Source organism: Halyomorpha halys, unplaced genomic scaffold, assembly GCF_000696795.3.
Source record: "Halyomorpha halys isolate HHAL.00 unplaced genomic scaffold, Hhal_1.1 Scaffold539.1, whole genome shotgun sequence".
Lineage (NCBI taxonomy): Eukaryota > Metazoa > Arthropoda > Insecta > Hemiptera > Pentatomidae > Halyomorpha > Halyomorpha halys.
Window position 1 is genome coordinate 564,869 of NW_027113761.1, and position 10,854 is coordinate 575,722.

At 27.3% G+C, this 10,854-nt stretch overlaps 1 protein-coding gene across 1 annotated transcript in view; it reads right to left on the bottom strand.

The window, feature by feature from the left end:
• The window catches only part of LOC106684033 (pleckstrin homology domain-containing family J member 1), a 12,256-nt gene extending 11,961 nt beyond the window's left edge, over positions 1-295 (bottom strand). The window contains exon 1 of the mRNA XM_014425865.2: positions 120-295. Coding sequence (XP_014281351.1) covers positions 120-228 — 109 coding nt within the window. The 5' untranslated portion in view covers positions 229-295. The remainder of the gene's footprint in view (positions 1-119) is intronic.
• Between the last annotated feature and the right edge of the window lie 10,559 nt (positions 296-10,854).

The following is a 10,854-nucleotide window of genomic DNA, read 5'->3' on the forward strand; positions in this document are numbered from 1 at the left end:
TATATATATAACATCAAGGCACCAAAATCGACTAAATCCTTAGAATTACATTACAATTTCTTTTTCTATTACTGATTATACAACAAAAACTTAAAAAATACAAAACAAAAAATAAATACCTTTATTATCACTGCTCCAAAACATCGAAATTTTTTTATAATGAAGCCTTCCTTCGAAATCGGCTTCATCAAAGCTGATTAATAATAACTGACGATTATTAACTTTCATTAGTAAGCTCAGAAATCTATCTTCAACGTAACAACACAGAAAACGAAGTTCAAATAAGTAATGGAAATCCCCACTCCCAGAACAGAAATAGAGGCAGCAGCAAAGAGGTAATTGATATAGAACACTAAGTGTTTCAACTAGAACCATTAAATGTACTGAGCCGCGCCCACTTTATTATATCAAAATTATTTTTGCACTATTCTCTTTTCCGTTTTTTCTTCGATTCTGGAATTCTTTTTATAAATGTTTATGCTTTCCACTCTTTTGTAAATTTAATGGTTTTGGCCAAAATACTTACTACATCAATTACGTTTTTGCTGCAATATCTATTTTTGTTCCAGGAATGGAGATATCCATATTATTATTTGATCTTCACTTACTGTACTGTGTCGTTTCAGTTGGTTTTCAGAGCTTAATAATTGCCACTGACTGAGCAATTAATGTGGTATGTTCTTCCCGATTTGGATGCGTCTTCTAGGGCTCAACAAATTTGATCTCTCCGACCAGCTTTGTTCTCAGCAGTATCATAGTGTCGCCATCTACCATTTTATTTATAAACCAAAGTAATAAAACTTATTTTCTTTAACAATTTCCTTCCTAAAATATGTTTTATTATTTCCTTTCTATATTATTTTGCTTTATTTTATTGCTTTATTCATTGATAGATTTATTTATTGATAGATATTACAATCTGCCACACAGTTGTGGGATCTCATACATACTAAAATAAAAAAAATAAAATAAATAAGTAAAAAAAAAATTAAAAATTAAAAAAAAAAATGAAATAAAAAAAAAAAAAAACTCTCTTAAAATATATACAAACAAAAGAATAGACAAGTGAACATAATCAGACTATCTGTATGAAAAATAAATAAATAAAATAACATAATGATAAAATAATATATACAATTATGCTTTATTCATTAACTACGAAATCTTCCTCTATCCAACACTGCTTTGTGCTGGTTTCAATCCTTCCTATCCGATCGTTCCCAGTATGTACTGGTTCCTGATAAACCTCAATCCTTGACTCGACCCCTCAACTGTGGTCTCCATCAGGGTTCATCGCTACCCCTACCCTTTTTGCTATCTGCTCCAATGAGCTTCCCATCCTTATCCAACATTCTCAATACCATTCGTACGGAGATGATTTCCAAATTTACCTTTCCTTCCCACCTTCTGACCTATTAGTTGCTACAGAGAAGATTCAAGAAGACTTGAATAGAATTAGTCAGTGGGTACAAGAAAAGAAGCTTACGTTGAATGCAGAGAAGACTAAGGCAATCGTAATAGAATCCAATCACCTCCTGAAAATTATTCCTCTTATTCCAACCTTATTCCTAAACAACAGTCCAATACAATTCCATCCATACGTTATAAAGGGATCAATCCCAGAATAAATAAAGATTATTATTATTATTATTATTTATTTATTTTATTTTTAACTTAATTGCATCACTCTTTATTATTTAATGTTACACAAAACAATTCTTTTTAGTCCTAGGTTCAAACATCCTTAACTGGTCTTCTGTATTTTGTTGGCAATTTGGACCTCCCCCTTTTCGCCTGTATCCAGATTTTTCATAGTCAGGATTATAATATTCACCAAGACATTCCCTGAACTCATGAACATCTGGGATTAATAGAAGGTTTAACAATACTCGTTGCATCACTAAAACCCCTTTTTCTTTTTGAGTTTCTTCTTCTTGCTATAAGTATATTTCTTACTTTCTTCTTCTTTTTTTTTTTCATTTGTTACTTTTGCTTTTATCAACACTACACTGCTATCACCATCAGGTTCTAAATCACAATTTAACTCATATTTAAATGATTTTCTAGTATCTTCATGTTCAACATCAGCTACTAGTTTAGGTGCCTCGGATTCACAACCAGATTCTTCATCATTTAAAGCTTGTTGCTGATCAGATGTAACTTGTTCTTTTGGTGTAGGATCTTTATCTTCAAAGTGTTCATCACTCTCTCCGATTCTTCCTTCCTGGGAAAGGATGGCTTTATTCTCCTTTTCAATTTTCTTAGTCACTGAAATTAGATTACCACATAAATCTGGAACAACTAAAATATCCTGAATGTTGGGGTTGTTTTGATCATCTTTGCTAAGTGTCTCCATTATAATTTTTCCTCCATGAGTTTTATTGGTACTCCTTCCATCTTTCTTTGTTCCTTTGGTTCCTTCCTCCACCAGATACTTATCACTGGTAATTGCGCATAAGGCTAATTCTTTAGCCAATGATGCTCTATGATGTTTTCTTGGTCGAGGCTTTCGTGTATCTAAGGGTCCATTTATTTTGCCTCGTCTATTATTTTCTTTGTTAAACCAGCATTCCCTTTTTTAGGTGTCCTGGTTTTTTACAAATAAAACAGGCTTTTATACAGAAGTTTGACCTATTATTATATGTTTTTGATGTTAGTTCATTCCTATGAAGGTTATTCCTTCTTTCAAATGACAAAAGCATTTGCCTTACTTCGCTGAATTTAATGTTCCTATTAACCAAAATAGCTATGACAACAGGATCATAATAGGGTGGTAAGCCTTCAATGATATATCTTACTAATTCTCTGTCTGTTAGGGATTTACCCAGTTGAGCTATCTCCTGAACTAAACATTGAAATCTCATAAGATATTCATCCAATGTTTCACATCTGTTTTTCCTAATTTTGGCTAGGTCAAACATTAAATCAATTACCTTCTCCTCTGGAACGCTCTCAAACCTTTCTCTTAATTTCTCCCAAACCGTTTTCGCACTTTTCTCACCTCTGATTGACGGCAGTATGTCGTCCTAACAGTGAGAATAATAGTAGAGAGTACCTGTTTGTTTTTTCATTTTCCAAGATGAATCTTCTTCAGTCGGCAGATCTTTTTCAATAATTTCTTCGTACAGGTCTTTTGCTTCTAAAAATACTTCGATTCTCCTCTACCAGATCCCGTAATTTTCTGTAGCGAGCCTTTCGATGTTGAATAATGTGGCGTCCATGTCCTTTGTGTTTTGATTTCGGCGGTTAGTCCTAAATAAATCACTAAGCTTACATTACGTATCCATCAATATACGTAAATTCCTCTCACTCAACCCTTTTACGCACTAAACCACGCTCTGCGACCAAATTGTTGGGAAATGTAGGGAGGTTTTTATAAATAAAGACAACGAGGGTGTGTTTTTCATAAGCAGACGCCACGATAGACTGTTCTAAAACAAAGCAGCATGCCTGTTGCTTTGTTCTTAGCAGTATCATAGCGTCGTTATCTACCATTTTATTTTTAAACCAAAATGCTAAAACTTATTTTCTATAACACTCTTTTCATAATCAACGATTCATTTATATTTCATACATTGATATTAATTTTCTTTGAAGTAGGTTTAGTATATATTTGAGAAGGGGGATTCTGAAGTCTCTCCTGGCTAGATGCCTGATTGTCATCCTGTACTTTATGTTTTCACCTTTGATAACCAATAATTGAACCCTCTAAGAGGAGAAATAGGAAGATCCTACTAACCTAGTTCCTGAGTCTTCTCCATTGTTATGACACAGTTGCCTGACCAGTTTAGATTACATTTGGGAACTTGTAACAAGCTGGGCAGGTTCCAAATTCGCTGTTAAGAGACTAAACTTTTTTTGAAAGCTACTTATTTTCTGTAACTGCTTGCATAGTAAATTCAACATTGAGAGGTGTCCTAAAAATATTCTTATTTTGAGTCATCTAGAATACGATGAATGCTTTTCATAAAATCTACAATATATTAATATTTACAGTATTAAATTACAACCTATTACTTTATAAGTAACAATGAAATATATGTAAGATATGATTTACACTGATTTAGAAAGTAGGGACTCACATCTGATACATCTCTTATTATAAAACTAAAATAAACTTTCTGACAACAAATAGGTAGCCTAATAAACAAAATAAAGTTTTAGATTTATTTTTTATTAATATACTTGTTTGAGAGTGGTTTAGTTTCTTTAAAAACAATTTTGATCCTTTTTCTCAACTTTATTCTTTTTAAGCTTCCAATGTTTCGACCACTTAGGACATTTTCAAGGATTCCTTTACTTTGTTTTCATTTTTTCTTTTAAAATTCTTTAAATGCCGGCTAATTGCCTTTGTCCCATAAATTCTTCTATAAATTTCCTTCCCAAATTTAAAACTTTTACTAACCACTTTTCTTACTATTATTTTCATTTGCAAACTCCAAACAAGTTGCAAAATAATAGTAAGAAAAGTGGTTAGTAAAAGTTTTAAATTTGGGAAGGAAATTTATAGAAGAATTTATGGGACAAAGGCAATTAGCCGGCATTTAAAGAATTTTAAAAGAAAAAATGAAAACAAAGTAAAGGAATCCTTGAAAATTACCTACGTTGTCGAAACGTGGGAATTTTAAAAAGAATAAAGTTGAGAAAAAGGATCAAAATTGTTTTTAAAGAAAATAAAGTTTGTTGTTTTTATTAAAGTTCTGCAGCTCCACAATAAAACCTTCACACTGGCATTGATGTCATTAAGGTTTTACACCATGAAGACAAAACTGTAATTTTTTTTATTTCATATAGCATTTTTATTCCTTATATGATTATGTGGTTTGGAATTTTTAAAATACTTTAGTGAAAAGTATAAAATTTTCTCTAAGACCAGGGCCCTGTTTCATAATAAAGTACAAAGTAATACTATTAGTGTTGTTGATTCAACCTAATACAATTACACTGACTTGTACAATAGTAACTTGTACTTTTTAACTCCTGTAATATTACTAATAGTCCTCCCTATTATGAAAAAAAAAATATTAGTGTAATTAACACGTTGTTTCTATACTTATATTCTTCTATACTTCTATTTGAACTAATACTATTAGCTTTCATTACGAAACAGGGCCCAGCTGTGTTGGTAAAATAAAACGAAATTTTTGAAAAATTTAAAAAATAATGTTATTGAATATTATTGATTTACTTATCAATCAAAATTAAATTTACAAACTAGCTGTAAGCCAATAAACTAACTTGTTCCAGTTAAGAGTAAAATTTAGAATTAAATTATTTCAGTCAAATAAATTTAATATATGTCAACTCGGTTTTTTAAATAAAAACCTTTAAAGTTTTATTTATAAACATTTATAAATGGGCTCGAAAACATAGAACAGCAGGTTTGGAGTAGCTGTAGTAGCTTGCCTAATTTAACTAGACCTGGGATAGGTGTAATTTTTCAGTATTTTCCAAGCCATTTTGTGTGAAGTTCAACACTAAAAAGGTTAAGATAAAACATTTCCCATAATTCATAGGTATAATTTTTTTTTTTCAAAAAAAGCAGATCTCTTAAAATTTTCAAATTATTCCCTCAATAGGTATTATTGTTGTAAATCACCTGGTGAAATATAAATTTGGGATGGTAACGGCTTCAATAATCATAAGTATTCATATTAATTAATAGCAATACTAATATTGTTATTAACAACAATAATGTTGCGATTTTCATGAAAATAACATGAATAAAGATTCTACAAATAAGTCTGTACCACTTGCTATATTAAGTAATAGGATATGTTAGTCATATTAGATTTGCATTGGGCTATATTTGTTTGACCCACTTCACTTTCAAGTTGAACTTGAGTTCTTTTGTTGGGAACCAATAAATTCACTTTCATAAAAACATTTGTTTCTGAGACCAACAGATATCAGCGTTTCTTGGATATAAAAATGATATAGAAGATGCAGCTGACTGAAGAAAAGTTATTTTTACTTCATCAAGTTCTTCATTTTTTGGTAAAACATACTTGAGCCACCAGTTTGCTTGTTAAACATGAGTGATAGAGCCTGATATATCAACTAATCTAGGTTTATCAAGATATTTTAATCCATCTTTTTTGCAGGAATCTGAATGAATAGAAGAGTTTTATGCAAATATCTTTCATGTAGAGGAAGTTTCATGGAAGTTAAGGCATGGTATTGGTATGGCTTGATCAGAGTGATTTTTCAAGAAGCATTTTGGTTCAACAGGTTTTGGTTGAATATCCAAAGCCTGCATTGATGATGTTTTCAACTATCTAGTAGTGGCATTGTGCTTTATCTTGTAAGGCTATTCTGTTACATTATTATATACCGAAATAAATATGTAATTATCAAAATAAAATATCGATATTTCATTTTTTAATTTCCTATAATATTTTCTAGTTTTTTTTAAAAAACAAATATCGATATTTCGATAAAATAATATCAGATTATTGTTACTAAAATTTCATATCAATATTACAACAATAGAAAATATCGATAATTCGATAAAGTAATATCGGAATATTTTTGCTTATATTCCATATCGATATTACAACAATACAAAATATCGAAATGAATATGTAATTATCAAAATAAAATAGCGATATTCCTATTTTTATATCTCTACATGATATTTTTGTTATATTCAACAAAATATCGATATTTCGATAAAATAATATCGGAATATTGTTTTTAGTATTCCATATTCATATTACAACAATAGAAAATAACGAAATAAATATATAATTATCAGAATGAAATATCGATATTCCTATTTTAAAATCTCTATATGTTATTTTATTCATTTTCAACAAAATATCGATGTTTCCATAAAGTAATATCGGAATATTTTTGCTTATATTCCATATCAATAGTACAACAATACAAAATATGTATTCATCAAAATAAAATATTGATATTCCATTTTTAATTATTCTATACAATTTTCTAGTCTTTTTAAACCAAATATCGATGTTTCAATAAATTAATACCGGAATATTGTTCTTATATTCCATATCGATATTACATCAACACTAAATATTGAAATAAATATATATTTATCAAAATAAAATATCGATATTCCTATTATAAAATCTCTAAATGATATTTTAGTCATTTTAAACAAAATATAGATATTTCGATAAAGTAATATCGGAATATTTTTGCTTATATTCCATATCAATAGTACAACAATACAAAATATCGATATAAATATATAATTATCATAATGAAATATCGATATTCCATTTTTAATTATTCCATAAAAATTTCTAGTCTATTTAAACAAAATATTGATATTTCGATAAAATACTATCAGACAAATGTTGTTAATATATCGATATGGAATATTAGCAACAATTTTCTTGCTACAATTACAACAGTGTAAAATATCGAAATAAATATGTAATATCAAAATAAAATATCGATATTCCTATTTTAAAATCTCTATATGTTATTTTAGTCTTTTTCGACAAAATATCGGTATTTCAATAAAATAATATCAGAATATTGTTGCTAATATTCTGTATCGATATTAGAATAATAGAAAATAAAAAAAATAAATATGTAATTATAAAAATAAAATATCGATATTCCTATTTTAAAATCTCTATATGATAATTTGTCATTTTAAACAATATGTTGATATTGCCATAAAATGATATCGGAATATTATTCCTTACATTCCATATCGATATTACAATGTAAAATATCGAAATAAATACGTAGTATCAAAATAAAATATCGATTATCCATTTTTAATTATTCTGCACAATTTTCTAGTCTTTTTAAAGAAAATGGTGATATTTCGATAAAATAATATTGTAATATTGTTGTTTATATTCTATATCAATATTACCACAATGTAAAATCTCGAATTCGCCTAGAAATATATAACTGTTGATAGTATAAAAGATTTTTATTCATTAAATGACAATAATATTATTAAATATTAGCACTAATGACAAATTAGGAGATAATTATACGATATATATATATATATATCCCCCTGAAGATGGGGGATATTCCCGAAAAGTTGTTGATTATATGAAATAAATTATTATAATTAGTGTAGAATAATTAAAAATGGATAATCGATATTTTATGTTGATAATTACATATTTATTTCGATATTTTACATTGTTGTAATATCGATATGGAATATAAGGAACAATTTTCAGATATTATTTTATGAAATATCAATATTTTGTTTAAAAAGGCTGGACAATTTTATGGAATAATTAAAAATGGAATATCGGTATTTTATTGCGATAAATACTTATTTATTTCAATATTTTGTATTATAATAAAATTTTATATATATATAAAATCGATATGGTATATAAGAACAATATTCCGTTATTATTTTATCAAAATATCAATATTTTGTTAAAAATGAATAAAATAACATATAGAGATTTTAAAATAGGAATATCGATATTTCATTCTGATAATTATATATTTATTTCGATATTTTATATTGTTGTAATATCGATATGGAATATAAGCAAAAATATTCCGATATTACTTTATCTAAATAACTATATTTTGTTTAAGATGACTAAAATATCATTTATAGATTTTATAATAGGAATATCGATATTTTATTTTGATAAATATATATTTATTTTGATATTTAGTATTGATGTAATATTGATATGGAATATAAGAACAATATTCCGATATTACGTTATAGAAATATCGATATTTTGTTTAAAATGATTAAAATATTATATAGAGATTTTAAAATAGGAATATTGATATTTTATTTTTATAATTACATATTTTTTTTTTTTTTATTGGCCTAATATCGATACAGAATATTAGCAACAATATTCCGATATTATTTTATTGAAATATCGATATTTCGTTGAAAAAGACTAAAATAACATATAGAGATTTTAAAATAGGAATATCGATATTTTATGTTGATAATTACATATTTATTTTGATATTTTACACTGTTGTAATATTGATATGGAATATTATTAACAATATTCCGATATTATTTTATCGAAATATCGATAATTTGTTTAAAAAGACTAGAAAATTGTATAGAATAATTAAAAATGGATTATCGAAATTTTATTTTGAATAATACATATTTATTTCGATATTTTATATTATTATAATATCAATATTGGATATAAGCAATAATATTCCGATGCTATTTTATCGAAATATTGAAATAACACTTAGAGATTTTAAAAAATTTCCTATTTTTAAATTTTCTTCAATAAAACAATTATATTATAGTTTATATTTGTTCTGTTTATGATATGGTTGTCGTGGTGTTGCTTTGTTTCATAGTTATTAAGAGTTTCTAATGTATTTTGATTAGGTATGACATAAAATATCTTCCTGTGTCTTGCTATATCATTTTATAATTATTATTACTTTAATTCGTTAAATTTTCGATATCGATATTTCGATATTTTAGTTCCGATATAATATTGATATCGATATTGCTATCCGATATCGATATCAATACCGATATCGATATTATCCTTTCGATATCCCATCCCTAGGTCATACTAGGACATAGAAAAGGAATATTTTGGATTAAAGCAAAGAAGTACAAAATTATTATGAAAAAATAAAAAATTATGTATATAAAAATAGCATTAAGAATATAAAAAGAAATATTACTTTTACTAAATGAAAGCAAACATGCCATATTAAAAAAAAAAAAATTGCATTAGTTAATTTTCATAATTAATAAAGACAGAAAAGCATACTCAGTGAGAAAATACATTAATAAATTAAGTTGAGAAAAGTAAATAAAATTTACAAGAAATAAGGTAAATTTTAAATACTAGGTTTCTAGGTTAAATTACTAGGTTTGGAAAGAAAAGATGATACTACTTAAAAAAGTAAATAGAAATGAAGATGAAAATAAAAAATATATTTATAAAAATTAATTTAATAATATACTGTTACATTATTTCAATAAAAGTATATATATACTATATATTCTTAATGTTATTTTTATATACATAATGTTTTATTTTTCATAATATTTTTGTATTTCTTTGCTCTAATCCAAAATTTTCCTTTCCTATGTCCTATTATGACCAGTATCCTATTGTGGCAATGGAGTCTTATTAACTCACAATCCCTCCCAGCTCATTTCGATGAATTCCATGATTTTTTCCTCTGTAATTTCTATCATGTTATTGCCATAGAAACCTGACTCAAATTGAATTTTCCCTCCTTCTTTGTTAGACTTTGTAACTATACCCTCAGCCATCATGATCGGGGGGACCTCAACTGGTGGAAGTAAATGCCTTTTTGCTCATGACGGCCTGAGAGTTAAAATTATCTTTAAATCCCCTTTTCCTGATACTCCTCTCTTAGAATATCTGTTTGTAGAAAATTCCCTACTCTCATTTTCGTAGTGTACTGTCTGATTGGACCCTACATTTGAATCTTCTCTTTTCACTTAAGTCCCTTTATATAACAATATAATAATAGCCTGGGATTTTAACACATTTATCTTCTCTCACTCTCCTGATAAATCATACCTTATAGAGTTCTTCCATTCCTTAAACCTTTCTATCGTTCCCTTTTAACAAACCTACCATACCCATTTCATAGTTCATGGCTAGACTTTTTCGTAGTAGATTCCTCCCATAACTTATAATTCATATCTCAGACCCCAGTGTCTTTACTCTCAAATCATGATCTCATCCAGATTGTCTATAATGTTCCAATTCCTAAACTAATTTCTAAAAAAGCTCCTGGTGGAATCTTAACTTACATCTGGTAAATTTTATTCTTTTCTTGATTCACTAGCCCAAACCCTCGAACCTATATATATATAGTTATTATTTATAACATAAAGTATAGTAA